The 14741-nt window shown below is 40.5% G+C and overlaps 1 protein-coding gene across 5 annotated transcripts in view; it reads right to left on the reverse strand.

The window, feature by feature from the left end:
* Positions 1-14741, reverse strand: part of PAPLN (papilin, proteoglycan like sulfated glycoprotein) — a 48980-nt gene that overhangs the window by 24675 nt on the left and 9564 nt on the right. For 4 of the 5 annotated variants that reach the window (XM_057366386.1, XM_057366366.1, XM_057366356.1 and 1 more), the window contains exons 2-6: positions 12247-12309; positions 2846-2961; positions 1442-1502; positions 1036-1138; positions 48-178 (exon numbers count right to left, since the gene is read on the reverse strand). In XM_057366386.1, coding sequence (XP_057222369.1) covers positions 48-178; positions 1036-1138; positions 1442-1502; positions 2846-2961; positions 12247-12309 — 474 coding nt within the window. The remainder of the gene's footprint in view (positions 1-47; positions 179-1035; positions 1139-1441; positions 1503-2845; positions 2962-12246; positions 12310-14741) is intronic. The other variant, XM_057366376.1, reaches the window with a different exon arrangement.

A 14741-nucleotide genomic window follows, 5' to 3' on the forward strand; every position in this document is an offset into this window, starting at 1 on the left:
ACCAGAAACACTGAYGGACCCAACGATGAATGAAAGAATTTACAAACCTGGCAAACTCCCTCTACACAGATATCCCKCTTGCCAGGTTCACAGGTAGTCCCATCTACCACTGCTTCCTTGTGCCTGTAGTAGAAGTTTTCTCTCTTAGGAATGCAGTTTAACTCACACTTATTAGGTGCTGGCAGGAGAGAAAAAAGAAACATTATATAATAGCGTGATACYGCATTAGGAGCCTAGTTTTAGATCACAGGAGCAGTAAAAGAGTGGGCTGATATTAAGTGGCAGATATTAAACAAATTCCTGGGTCACAAACTGCTGGAGGCTGGAAAAATACCCTGGTAAAGTCTCACTGTATGCAAGTGTTTCCTTGGGYGACATTGGTCTAGGTAGATATTTGGTTATTCCTTGGTAGAATTGCTCTTAAACTCCCTTGGAGTATTCTTTCTAGAATGAGAACAAGTGCTGGCACAGAACTGTTATTTTAGCAATTAACAGAAATACCCTTTAAATCCATCTTAAAAATCCCTCATAATTTGTTAGCCAGCTGTGAAAGATATCACATCAAAGCCCAGAGCAAGGATCAGTGCTTCCCACACCTGCCTTCTGAGCTGGTTCCTTAAGAAAGCGTAGGTCAATTGAAGGGATGTCATATTTTCTGAAGCACTCATTAATCATATGCATTTGCTTCTCTTGTGCCCTACTAACATTCATGTGCCTATATTGGAAAATACARCAGAATTTCTGTTCCTCTAATACTTCACCACCTAGCTGCAACCTGTTCCAGATTTCCTTGAGCAATGTTTCTGGAGGAATGTCTCTTAAAACAGACAAGTATGTATTGCTGCAATGCTGTCTCTTGGCCCATGCATCCAGTGTCTTCAGGACAGCAAGGCTTTGATGCTGCAAAGTGATTTATTTCCATGCCAACTCCTGCCCCCCACTCCAATTAAGGAAGTCTCCTGCAAGTACACTACAGCAGGAAAYATTACAGTTACTTCAAAGCTTATTGCTAATAGGTAGCACATTTATCATTACCTCCATAATATGGAAGCCACTTGTACTTCTTTCCTTGGAATTCTGTCCCATCAAACTCTGCACACTGCTCTGCCCGGAAATCCCGGGATCCTTCCGGGCAGTTCTGTTTGGAAGAGAAAATGTTTGTATTGGACTYATAGGAAAAAGGAGGAAAATAAAGTGCGCAGTAAAAATTAGGGGTTTATTCTTACTTATTATTATTCTTACTCCTCTCATTTAAATTGGGRTATCATTTCAATACCTCAAATAATTTCAAATTTTTTAAAAGGTACTGTTAATGAACTGCATCCACCAGCGACACCACAGAAACAGAAATTCATAATCACAACTCATTATTGAATAAAAAAGATGTTTGTCTGGAGGAAAGGAGCTACAGGCAAGAAAAATCACAACTAGAGCATTATACCTGAACATTACAGGACCGATAGCTTCGTGTTGGTCCAACACAACTGGAAGGACCTTCTGTCCTGAAAGACAGAAAACCTAAATGAAGCTTTCTGAAGAATACACATGCAAAAAGTCGTCTCATGGCAGATGTTACAAATCACCTTCACACCAAGCAAATCACCCTCACAGAGTTCCCTGAAGCAGCAAAATAACTAAAATGCACTTCTTCACCATTAAAGCAAGCTGGCATTTTCTAGTGGTATTTTATGCTATGGTTTGTGTTCTGGCATGAATGAGACACACACCATGAACAACTGCAGCACAGCTCTTTGGGGTCGTGTTTCAACTAAATAATGGAAACAGAGATTTCAGTCCGCTATCCACCAGCAAGGAGTCGATATGTCCATACCAGAAAGAAAACCATGTTATGAACAGCAAGAGGATAGTGGCCAATTCAGAATATCTTTCTATCTTGATTTTTTTGTGCACAATATGCCCCTTACTAGGAAATGCTAAAAATGGAAAGTATGCAACACCCTTATTCCAGTCAAATGACTGCAGCTGAGAATTATGGAGAGTAACAATTATGGAGGAAATTGATCTAAAAAGCCAGTCAATGCCTAATACCTCAGTGTTTCTAAAATGGAGAAGCAGGCCTTCAGGGACTCTGGCAGGTATAAACTGTAATGGGCAGCCTTCAAAAGAGAYTTTTCTTTATGCTGTGTGGGAAGCTTCATACCTCTGGATTCTTCTATTACAAAACCTCMTCTCATTTCTCAAAACAGAGAGAGGCTGTTTTTTTTCAGGATATCATTGAGAGTCTGGCTTCTCTGCACTCCCCCNCCCCCTCTTTGTTTTCATCCACAACAGGATCTCTAAGGTCCATCATTCCCAACAGGTGCAGTACCAGTCATCATCCTCTTTAGGATGCAGCTAACCCAGCTGCAAATGAGGTGGCACAGTGCTAACAYTGCTTGAGCCAAATTTACTCTTCCATTTCTTCTGGGGCAATTTACCTTCCTGGGAATCATAAATCTAAGACAACCTCAGCACTGTCACCAGCTCTTGGGGGAGAAACCAACTGCTCTGGCCTGTTCTCCATCTCCCCCAGGGCTTGCCACACTAGACCTGATTAAACAGCTGCTACCATGCCAACCCCCTGATTGCACAGCCTCAGATCTCACAGAGAAACTGCTGTGCTCTTTCAAAGGAGCCAAAGCAAGCATGTGTTGAAGAGGGCACTACTCAAAACAGCAGTGACAAGACTGAAACTGAGGTTCATCTCAAAGTGGACTCATTCTCCTGGGATCAAACACAAAGTCATTTCTTTTTCTGGATGTATATTGGAACATAACTGCAGGAGCTCAGTAACAGTACAACACATTTAAAGAAAAGGAAAAAAAAAAAGGAAGTTATCCCTCACCTTTGGGAATAGCAGCGCCGTTGCCGAAAGCTGACTCCACCACCACAGCTCCGACTGCACCTGCCCCATTCACCCCAGCTCCCCCAGACATCAACCTGCCTTTTCAACCGGTGGCCCTGTAAATAAAAAACCCACAGACATAACAAAAAGACATGGCAAGACAGAAGGAAAAAAAGAAAATGAAGCAGAGATCCTATGTGTTCTCTTGCAAAAAAGGCTGTCTTGCTGTGCTGTATTCCTAACATAAAAAGTGGCACAGAGTAATACATCAGAAAGAACAGACCTCTGATATCTAGGAGTATTAGCCTCCTGAAGCCATATAGCATATCCAGCATCATAATCTCCCTTAACTGTTACTGCTTGTCTATTCATAGAATCTCAGCACTTTTGAATAATGATCCAGAAGAGGATAACATCTTCCTCTCAGCAAGGCAGCAAAGGCAAATCATTATTTCAGGGACTATAAGCACTGTCACTCCACACCAGATCAACAGAGTCACTTAAACCCAAATCCTTGGCTCTAAGTCCAGCACTTAGGAGAAGTAAAGGAAGCAGGAAGAAAAGCCCCAGAACAYACTTTTTACTGCAACGGAATTCCACATATGGACCTTTTTTCCCCTTACCCAACTGTGTCCAGTGATGATGTCAAGGTCTGGGCCATCATTATCTACAGCCTTAATTAATTTTGTATTTAGAAAGTCTGAATGGATACTGATGGTAAGAGAAATAACCATGATAACATAGACAAAAATTTACATGGAACCAACCAAAATATCGTGTCTTGGAAATATATGAAATCCCCTATTTTCAGGAAAAAAAGGCCTACTGCAGCTGATGGGATCCACATACAGTAGGAGATGGGTGGTTAGAGGGAAGAATGGCAATATCCCGAGGAAAGAAATTAATATTTGCAAGATGCAGCAGGATTAATTCTGCTTGAAAAAAGAAGGTACACGCAGGGTTACATGGTGACTGACACTGTAAAAATAGGGTTTGCTGTGCAGCTGCACCTATAGGGCAGTTTATGTATACAATTACACRGCTGAGAAGGTAGTGCATGCCATTTGGGCTTGCAGACATTTGCAGTAATGAAGAGTGGGCAGGCAGAGAAAAAAAAAAAGTAAAAAATTATTGTGATGTGATCTAGTTTGCCTCCACACAAAAACATCCAAGCCTCTACTAGAAATAGGAGCTAGTCTAATWAATCATCCAGTGAGTCAAACTCGGGCAAGATGCATGGGTTAATTCTCCCTTGTMATTTAGACAAGTTTTATAGTTCTCCACACACACTCCCTGCCTTACTGTATGTCCAAGTCACAGTSTTGTTTCTTTACTTCACCCTCTTTTAAGGAATAATTGCCTGCTGCTGGCAGAGCAACAGTCAGAAATATTAAGCCCACTATATCTATGCATTTACTRTCAAATTACCCACAACTATCTAGGTGCAGAGTCACCCCAAATTATTACCTGTATTATTCTAATGTGAAACACTTTCTTCCTAGTCCATGCTACTTACTTTTCTTTACACAATTTCTGTGCGATTTTTTCTAATACCTCTGGGTCAGACTAACTCTCTTTACCCTCACCCTGTTCATTCAGTGGCACTACCCAGGTTACAGCCACTTACTTCCACAGACCTCCTCTTGGCCAAGTCAACAGCTCCCTGACSCTGTGCCAAACCCTTCTCCCATTCTTTCATTCCAGATATTGAACTCACTGCTTGTCTTCTGCATTCTCATTTGCCTTTCTGGGCGTAATCCCAACAATAGAGTTTCAGCTTTCAACAAGGTTTTTCAGCAATCTTATTTTCCCAAGTTTTTCTTTCAGACACCTAATTCCTCCCCCTGTAATCCCTCCTCCCTTACCCTCAAAAGAATAAAATATGCTACCACTCTGTTTCTCAGCAGTCTTATTCCTCTGTATCAACTGACTGATTTAGGAGCAGTATTAGCTCACCGTGGAAACAAGGGACCTTTCAGTCAGCATAAGGGAGAAGGAAACATGTAGATAAAAATCCAAAGGAAGAGCATTTGAAAGTCAGATTACTGGAAGGCAATTAGGATAGAAAACCCTTCCTTGACACACACACACCACCCTGATAAATATTCCAATATCCCTCCTACAGAACTAGCATTATTTATTCCTTCTATAGAGAGCAAAATCTGCAGGGACTCTTTGTTGTAAGGCTTATGCATCCACAGAGTGCAGGAACAATCATTTTTCTCAGTATCACACYGTTTATGTACACCCCAAAAGGACCATCAGACAAAAGAAACCTCCCAAAGCTGTATAGTGCCAGAGAAACATTTTAACAGGAGCCCAACACCCATATTTGTAAATCTTTGCACGGTCCTCATTACTTTAATAATTGTACATGTGTATACAGGCAAATATAAAGTTGCATCTTTATAATAAATAATAAATATATTATTACATAACCTCACAACAGGACATTTTTAGATGCTGTCAGCCAGTTTCTTTTCCAAAAGCCTTTTTCTGCTCTCTTCAGACTCTGGAATGCTTTTATCTCATGTCAGCCAGGACAATTAAATTCCCTTCCCTCATGGATCTCAGAATGAAAAATCTACAATCTTCGCCACTGTTAAAAATTCATTTAGTTCCATTCTTCCCTTGCTTCAGCCTAACATGCAATGCAAAAAGATAGTTTCTTTATCTGCATTAAGCATATACTTTAATATTTCAAGAAAAGTGAGAAAATGCATACAGCCATCTTCCTTGACTTCCAAAAACTCCCGAAASTGCAGCTAATTCCCAGCTGCTCTGTTTAGTTTTATTGCCAGTTAAGACACCAAACATGCATCCTTTCTGGGAATATTGATATTGCCCAYGACCCTAGCACTGCATGCTCTCAGGGCTCATTTGCATACAGGCTGCTGTGGTATAGAAGTTTAGAAGGCCAGGGATGTCATTTTTATGAACACTGCATTGCTTTCATCAGTTCCTAGACAGATGAACTGCTGATGTAGTTGCAGCACTTGCTGTTACCAGGCCAACGGGATCTGATATCATCAGCTAGGAAAAAGCTATGCTTCTGAGTCACTAGACCTCCAGACCTCATCTGCAGACAATCCAGTATGCATCACAGGCAAACAAAAGAATTCTGGAAAAGTGTTCCAGATAGCTTATTATATACAATGTAATGTTTATTTTTATGTATGAAACATGCACTGGAAGAGAAGCTATGAATGGGACTTGACGCAGAAAGACAGAAAATGCTGGCACTATATGGGAACATTTTAACAGGGGTCCTTGAAAGACTTTCCAGCCAGTTTGATGAGATGGATAGGAAACTATGCATGGGGAGAGAACTGTGCTTCCCAGACAAATGAATTGCAGGCATGCAGGGATCCACAAAGTTCGTATCACCAACTGTGGACTAGTGATTCAGTAGGAATAATTTCCTAATGCCTTGTTGCCACTCAAATACTAGCAAGCTATCAAAGCAAACATCAATTTACAGTCCCCAAGTGAGTAGCGAAGTTCTGCAGTCACATGTACAAACAACCTACATTCCAGAAAAGTTCTTACCCCTAGAATTTCTCTTGCTCCTTGGGCACCTTTCAGGATTTAGAGATAGCCAATCTGAATTATTTCATGATTTTTTCTTTTTGTGTTGGTTTTCCAAACTGATGAGCAACAACAAAACATCCTCCAACAGTCACTGCTCAAAGCACTTGGTTACTGGTAACCATGCTATGCTCGAGAAGTTTCGGACAAGGACACTGCTTGCTTTTAGCCCAGCAGGTTGCATAGCTTTGGCCCATTGAGATGCAACTGATGCACCATTTTGGACACTGAAACGTTGTTACTCTCACTTCTGGGGCTGCATCACAGGSTTACTAGGTTCCACTGGGATCAGATACAAACGTCAGTGTCAACAGGGAGAACCTGGCGGGAAACAGGCTGATGACAAGGCCCTGTRCAACTGTTACCCTCTGAAAGCAGTAACTGCTTAACAATGATAAAATAAGTAATGTGGTGTTGGGGTTATGTTATGTAGTGTTTCCACACGTTAAAACTACAGTCAAAACGAGACTCTCTCTCTTTAACCTTTCTTAGTATTTTTTAAATAACATTGCATCATTTTATTTGATCAATATCTACTTTCTGGGGTTGGTAGTTTCTGAAATAAGCTTAATGCTTATTTTGACACTGAACTGTAGCCTCATTTAGGAAACATGTAGGAAAGAAGGATGAAAACCAAACAGTTTACAAAAGAAAATGACTACCATAATCACTTCTATAATGGTTTCATTGCCAAAGTCTTGGCAAGTAAGAAGTCTCCAGTGAAAAAATGCAGCTTTGTTAACTTTGAATAATAATTGCTTAGGGAAAAGTTAATTGCTGAGAGGAAAGTTAATAATGGAAAGGGAAAAAGAAAGGAAAGAGTCAAGGTACCCCAAAGGCTGGCTGCTCCCTGTGGGCTGAGAGTCAGTAGCAGGAGGCTCTCTCAGAACACTACAGCGAGCCAGGGAGCAGCACATGCCAGGGCACAGCCCCAGCCTGGGAACTGGGCACCTCCACCTGAAACCAGCCTGGGAGATGGGACTGCATGTGGGCTTGGCTCATCAAGGTCTGTRGCTAGCCGGCAGATTTGTGCAGATCCTCACTGCAGCATCACTGGGGCAGGAGCCAGCAGCCCCAGCTGGCTACAAAGGGATGCTGGACAGTGGGCTGGGTGTGGAGAGTCCAGTCAGGGCCAGTAAAGTCTAGCAGTGACCTCAAGGCCCTAGCAAAAACAACCCACATGGAGTGTATCCATAGACCGTGTATCCATAGACCATGTGCTCTTTGGGATGTGAACCATTTCCTTCTCCTTTCTACACCCAGAAGAACTATCCAGTCTACAGTGATGACCACTGATAATGTATTTTCATATAGCTAAGCTCTGCATGACTTGTGGTATCCAACCCTCAAACTTAATTGAAAGGGACCTAAAAACATTCAGTATAACTTACATGTTTATAACTTAGACAYCTACTATATGCTTTATACATTTTCAAGATGACTCCATCTGCAACCTGCTAGGATATTAGCCAAAAATGTGACCAAAAGCAAGCTAATTAATCCAAACCACATCATAAAACCATTTTTTAATAATTCTGTCTTAACCATTGATCTTGGCTCAGACACAGCAGGCTTGCAAAGAGCTTTGAAGGTGAATAATGCCAAGTCCMATTTTTATGAATAATGAATAAGCAATCAAAGAATTGTATTTGAGTAAAACTAGAAAAAACAAGAATGAAAGTGAAAAGATGGTGACAGCAGGAAGCGAAATACAAAGTGGTACAGAAAAAGTGAGTATCTTATTAAGACAAGCTGCTTTACAAATATGAGGAAAAGAATCCAGGCTTTGTTAGCTTTAATGGCTTGTGGTTTACACTCCCTGCGTACATCTCCTTTCATCCCCTCTCACCCTAGCCATGGCTTGTTAGCATATCCCCTCCAACAAATCCAGTAAAATCCAGCAGTTTCCCAACACCTTAATTTTCTCAAAATACTTCAGATTCCATTATTGAACCCACTCCTTCATGGTTCCCAGCTCTTTTCCATGTTCCCTGTTGCACTCTTCAGCACTCCTCACTGTACTCTCTCTCTCTCTCTCCAGGCTGTCCCAGCATACACAGCTGGCTCCTTCCACACCCGCTGATTTCCCGTCAGCTGGGCAGGATATGGTGCGTGCCTGATCCACTGCACAGCCAGGGACGTGCTGCCCCACGGGACCGTGCCAGCTTGCTGGGCAGTGGGCAGAGCAGGTACCAGTTACTTTTYAGAAATGGAAAGACTTCCAGAAACTCTGGGTGGCCTGGAGATGATGAGGGAACTTAAAGAACTCTCTGAAAAAGATACAGTCATTGCAGAGAAGTCAAATTAATTCTTGGAATCGTTGTGGAAGAAACTGAGGACATTCAGAAAACACTACAAAGAGGATGATTGTGAGTAAACTTTATGACCCCAAACTTATTTGGAAAAGTGGACAAAACACACAGTATGAAATCACCAGAAGTTGTTTATCCAAGGGGCCTAACAGGAACTCAAGGTTGAAATGGATAAACTGTTACATACTAGCAGACAACCCTCTCAGCTAAATCCACTACAACATCTGATTATTGGAAAGTGGAAAATCTGACACCAGTTTACAAAATGATCCCAGGAGAACCCATGGAACTGTACATTCACAGAGYGTAAAACTGACGTCAACTGATAAATTAATAGAAGTTATAACAAAGAACAGAACTAGCAGGCACCTGCATAAATACAGGATGTTTGGGAAAAAGTCAATAGGACTTTTTAAAAGGCAAATCCTTCTAAGAATATTGCAGTTCTTATTCACAAACATGTCAACAAGGATAACCTGCCAGATACACACAGATTTAAAAAGAATTTGAAACAATCCTTCACCTAAAGCTTTGAAGGAAGTTAAGCAGTCAGAAGGACATTTCTTCAATGCATAATGAGCAGGTGGCCCAAAGACAAAAGCAGGAGTGAAATCTCCATTCACTGCAAGAACTGACATTAGCAGCAGAATTCCATAAGGAACCTGAATGGCTCAACACATATATTAGYTATGCCAAAACCACAGAAGTAATGAAAGTAACGGTAATACACGGTAATGAAGGATAACCAGACACATATTGCAAAGAGCTATGGAAAGACATTACAGTATAAGTGATACATCACTTATACTATAACACTGGAGACTTCATGCAGGCAACTTCAGTGATGCCCAAATCACAGGAGAAAACACAGATCCTATCCCAAACTGCTTTTATTTATTAATTATTAACTAATATTAATAAATCATTACATGAGAGCTGATATTTAGCTGTCAAGAGCAGGATATTGATGTAATGGCTTCAACGAGGCATTGGCCAAATTCAGGGAAGAGAAACAGAGACATCTCAAGCTCAAAGGGTTCATAAAATTGGAAGTGTATTGGGGGAAATTGTACTTGCCAATTTTTTTTTTTTTTTTTCCCCAAACATGTGTTTATGACATAGCTAAAGACAGGATATAGGGCAAAATGAACTGGTCCTACACGGTAGTTATTTTTGTGCATGTTTTCTACCCTTCCCTCCAAAAGAATATTAGTAAAATCTCCTCTTTCTCTCTCCTCACAGTGATTTTTACTATTTCTGTCTGACCTTAAATTTGATGTCCTTGTGCAACTTCTGCCTTTTTTTGTCAAACCTGGCTAAGGCATTTACAAGTTTATTCAATAGATTAACACTTTAAGCAATAAGAATGTTCTTTTATTTGGAATAAATTAAAAATTAGCATTTCAACCTAGAAATGAAGATCTATAGGAAGAAATAGTGTTCAGATGAAATATATTTGAATATGAATTTAAGCCAAGCCTCAAGCCAGTGTTCACTGTAGCACACCTGCAGTACAATCTAGGAGCAAATATAAGTATTGGACATGATCTAAATATCATAATATTCTGCTGTTTTTGATTCTACCACCAGCACCCTCCTCTTCCCAGGGTATACACTACTCATTGTATATCTGGAGGTAATCCACCTTTCTATCCCTGTGCTGCTACACTTATATGATATCAAAATCAAAACTGGTGTTGCTGTCTGGGCAGCAAGGCTGCTCTGGATCTAATATCTAATGAAGAGGCAGAGCCCCAATTTCTTTGATATATGCTACTATAAATTAAAGGAAGTGTTTCTCCTTCCATGTGGAGAAATGCACCATGCCACTGACAATCTCTTATTCCCTCTGCCACTGGGAATTACAAAATAAAAGCACAAGGAAGGGAGCTTTTCAATGCTATGTAACATGGATTAAAGTCACTTTTCAATAAACCTGCCATGTCAGGAGAAGTCCTAAAGGAGTGGAGAGAGATGTAGAACAGCAAGCAATTCTCCACTTTATTTCCCTACCATGCAGTATTTCCTGCCTCAGTTTTCAATCTCACTCTCTGCTTCCTTTCCTTTCTCTAACCACATAAGTATAAAATTTGCATTTATAGCAGAAGGGATACCACTCCTTTTCTTTAGCAGTCAGAGGCACAGAGGCACAGCATTTTCAGAGCTATCCCAGCTGGGGGAGCTCAGGCAGCCAGACTACTCTTTTGGTGCTCAGGMTAATCTAGCACAGCCTTGAGTTCTACCAGCACAATCAGTCCTGCCAGCTCCCACTCTCACAAGATGGCCATCTCTTGCTATGGTTCAGCCTGATTGCATTAGCATCTGGTAAGGAATGACCCATGTGAAACAAACACCATTTCYCTCTTCCCCACTAGAAACAAAATGGAGAATTACTACATCAGTGCCTTAGTGCTSCTGGATCTTCCTGCTCCCTCATGATTTGGACAGATCCAGCATGTCAGGGAAACTGAACTTAAATGGTGGCCAAGCATAAGCTTCTCATTTTATTCAGCGTGGCTTCAAGATGAGCTATTGATCGCATGCAGGCCATAGAGCCTAATGCCCAAGAGAAATGTCAGCCTTCACAGTCTCAGGGTATTTCAGTCATATCACTTCCAAAAAAATCACCTAATCTCCAAATTGGAGATGGCAGGTGAACAGATGAACTGAATATAATATATTCCATTTCTGGTTCTTTTAACATACAGTATGAGCTTTTATTAGATGTGAGATAGCAAGAACTCATTTAAGCATATTTCCATCTGTAAGAGAAAATAAAGCAACTAACAAACTCTGCTTGATTTCTGGTCTCTCATCCCAGATCTTCAAAGGCGGCCAGAAAGCAAAACACTTACCCCAAGTGATAATTGCCTCTTTTTTTCCCCCACTCTCTATTCCTTTATACCTAACAAAACTGTAATGTCTCCTTTTGCTWAGACTTCCACTCTACTCTGCAGGTCATCTTTTAGCTTAGATGTCCAACTCACTAATAAAGTTTAACTTCAAGTCAGGGAAACTGCTCTCAAGCTGCATTTACTTCAGAAAGAGTCTACTTCTCACTCAGAAAGGAAGAAGATTCACAGTTCTTAATAGCTGCATTCTTTTTCTGATAATATCAAATGGGCTTAAAATAAAGTAACCTCTCCCAGTAAAACGAAACCACATGGCTAATACTTCTAAGACCAAAGAAAAGAGAAAAATGAGCTAACCAAAAATCCATTCCCTTTATTTCAAGTGATARCTCTCTCTAGCTTTGAAGCAGGAGACAGCAATTACTGCTTTGCAGATAACATTTCTAGAACCAAAGGCACTACCAGAATTCTATTATTTAATTGCCATGTTAGACTTTTCATAAGATGTRCCACAATAGGCCTGATGACTTGAACCTCTTAGCCCTTTCAGAAATACTTTCTACAGAGCACTTGAGTTCCAGATGCTGACAGTTCTTAACAGAAGTACCTTTCATTTCTTGTAAGAGTGATCAGATGAGCATTTACTTACAGAAGTTGCAGAAGGTGACATCATTGTGAACATGAGCAGAAGGAACAAGTTCTTCATCTCTACCTATGGGGAACAGAGAGATTACTGATCAGGGCTGCTGGCTTCTTTGCTGCTTGTTTGGTTGAAAAGCTATGAYACCATGCAGTAAAAATGGAGGTGGAAGTAAAATCAAGATGAGAGAAGAAAAGCAGTTTTGTCACTCTACTCTCTGGATATATGAAGGCAACTGCAAAGACTGAAATTACCCTTAACAGAAAGCCAAGATATAATTACTGAGAGTAAATATTTTGCTGAACTTTCCTCTAGTATTATGAGAATACCATCCCCAGGCAGAGTGGAAGGTGCATGCTATGGCATGTCTGCCCTTCCACCCCTTTACACATACATGATAAAATACTTGAAGATTCCAATTACTTCAACCAACCCAAGGTAAAAACCACAGTTACCATCTCTGTACCCTACATTCATTTTGTGTGGCTGTGCTTATTYAAAATCCAACAATTCATGGACAGACAAAGCTAGATTCCACCATGATTAGTTACATCCCCTCTACAGAGTTASAAAGGACATCAGGTCATGTAGGCTGATATGGAAGCATACAACAGTTCCTAAATTGGGGGCATTATGCACATTTGGGACCACAAAACTTTGTTGGTACGTCCCTGCTGCTACTTAATCCTTCCTCTTTTGAGCTGCAGCCCACACCAACCACCACTCACCAGGGCTCACAGCTGTGACCAGGGGCACTTCCACCACTACAGACTGACTCTTTCTCATCACATTTTCTCATGACCTTGTGACCAGTTGATTAGGTCCAGAAAAAAAAAAGAAGAAAAAGAAATGGACTAGATATTCCTAGCACGGTTTTATCTAGTTTGAGCTTCTTTCTAACTTGGGAAAGATAAAAGGAGAAATTCTCTTATCACAGCACCCAAAAGCATCAAGGAAGAAATGTTTATCTYATCAGTCCTTGTAACAACATCTGTTTTAATACTAAAACTTCATATATAGCTCCTTTAGCCTGGCCTATTCAATCCAGATAAAATACAGATTGTGTATCGCTATTAACAATAACATTGATATAAAATCATTGTTGCATAACGATACGACATCAGAACCAAGAAATATTCAAAATCATACTTGATCTGGTTTTCAAGTATTTCAGGTTACTTTATGACAGGCAACCATTTTTCTCTAGTCTTAGGCCTCATTGAACAGATCTTGTTACAACTCTCCAAGTCCTTTTAGGCCATGGATTTTAAAATCATTGTACTGAGAACAAAAAGCTTGTTCTTAAATACTTTCTCTTTCAGATGTAAAAGCTACTAAGTTCTGAAAAATTCATTTGCACCAAAGTCTGTGTGCAAAACAGCAATGAATAGGGAAAATGTAATTGGGAAAACAAGCACTGATAAATTCTCTCCCTAAATACTGTGTGCCAATCATAAGATTAATAAGAAAATGAAGATGTAGGAAGTTTTTATACGAAAATACTTTCATTGATTTTGTATTAGTCACTCTTAGGAAACTGAGGGAAGACTATGTACCCTGTACCCCCCACATACGCTACTATTACCCTTCCTATTCAAATCCAGGAAGAAATAACCTCTAGATACCCTCCACAAGAGGTCAAGAATGCTCTCTGTGCTGTAGAGGCCAATGACCAAATCAAGCTGGAAATCTGTCACATCCCTGCCAAGTGTCATATCCTTTCCTAGGGGAAGCACAGGCAAGAAGAAACCCTTTTTCTACAAACAGCACAGTTCTCCTGAAGGACCTTAAAATGWGCCCACAGCACTAGGAAAGGGTATTGTGAAAGGAGCATCTTCCTTGAAGAGTGTTGATATCAGAAGTAAATATTTGARATCAGCTCTTATTCCTATTACCCAGAGGGAAAAATCTCTTCCCCATCACTCCTCTCTTACATATTCTATTTCCAGGCACCTCTCAGGTCCACAGATATGGCCTTGAAAAATCAAATCCCTGTTCTGCTGCTAATGAACTGTCTGCTCAGCTCCTTCTAGCATCTGAGCCAAGATGCAGACAGGSAGCCGGGACCAAACCACACAAGGCTCCTGGAGGAGAGGCTAGAGAAGAGCTCACCAGGGCTAACAGTACTTCCATTTCCCAGGTAGTTAGTATCTTGGATATTTTTAGACAGACATAATAAAAAGATTCTCTGAGAAGACAGCTAAAGTCAGAACCCAATGTATGTTGATTGCTTTGCAATCTCAAAGCAGCAAGAGATTGCAGTTCTGGTGCTTGCTTGTACCTTTGTGCCATTGCACTTGAATGGAAATTGCTATCAYATGTCCTAAATTTTGCATTAAAACGTTTAGACCAGTCAGTTCTATTAAACTAATAAAGATATTCCAGGGAGGATCATCAGAAGGAAGAACAGAGCTGTCTGTATCCCATTAAATTTCCTGCTGGRAAACAGGGAAAAATCTTGTATTTGATGATCTGAGTGTCAAGAAACTTGTTATTTTAAAAGC

This window comes from Malurus melanocephalus, unplaced genomic scaffold (genome assembly GCF_030028575.1).
Source record: "Malurus melanocephalus ecotype Western Australia unplaced genomic scaffold, MMel_1.1 scaffold_2, whole genome shotgun sequence".
NCBI lineage: Eukaryota > Metazoa > Chordata > Aves > Passeriformes > Maluridae > Malurus > Malurus melanocephalus.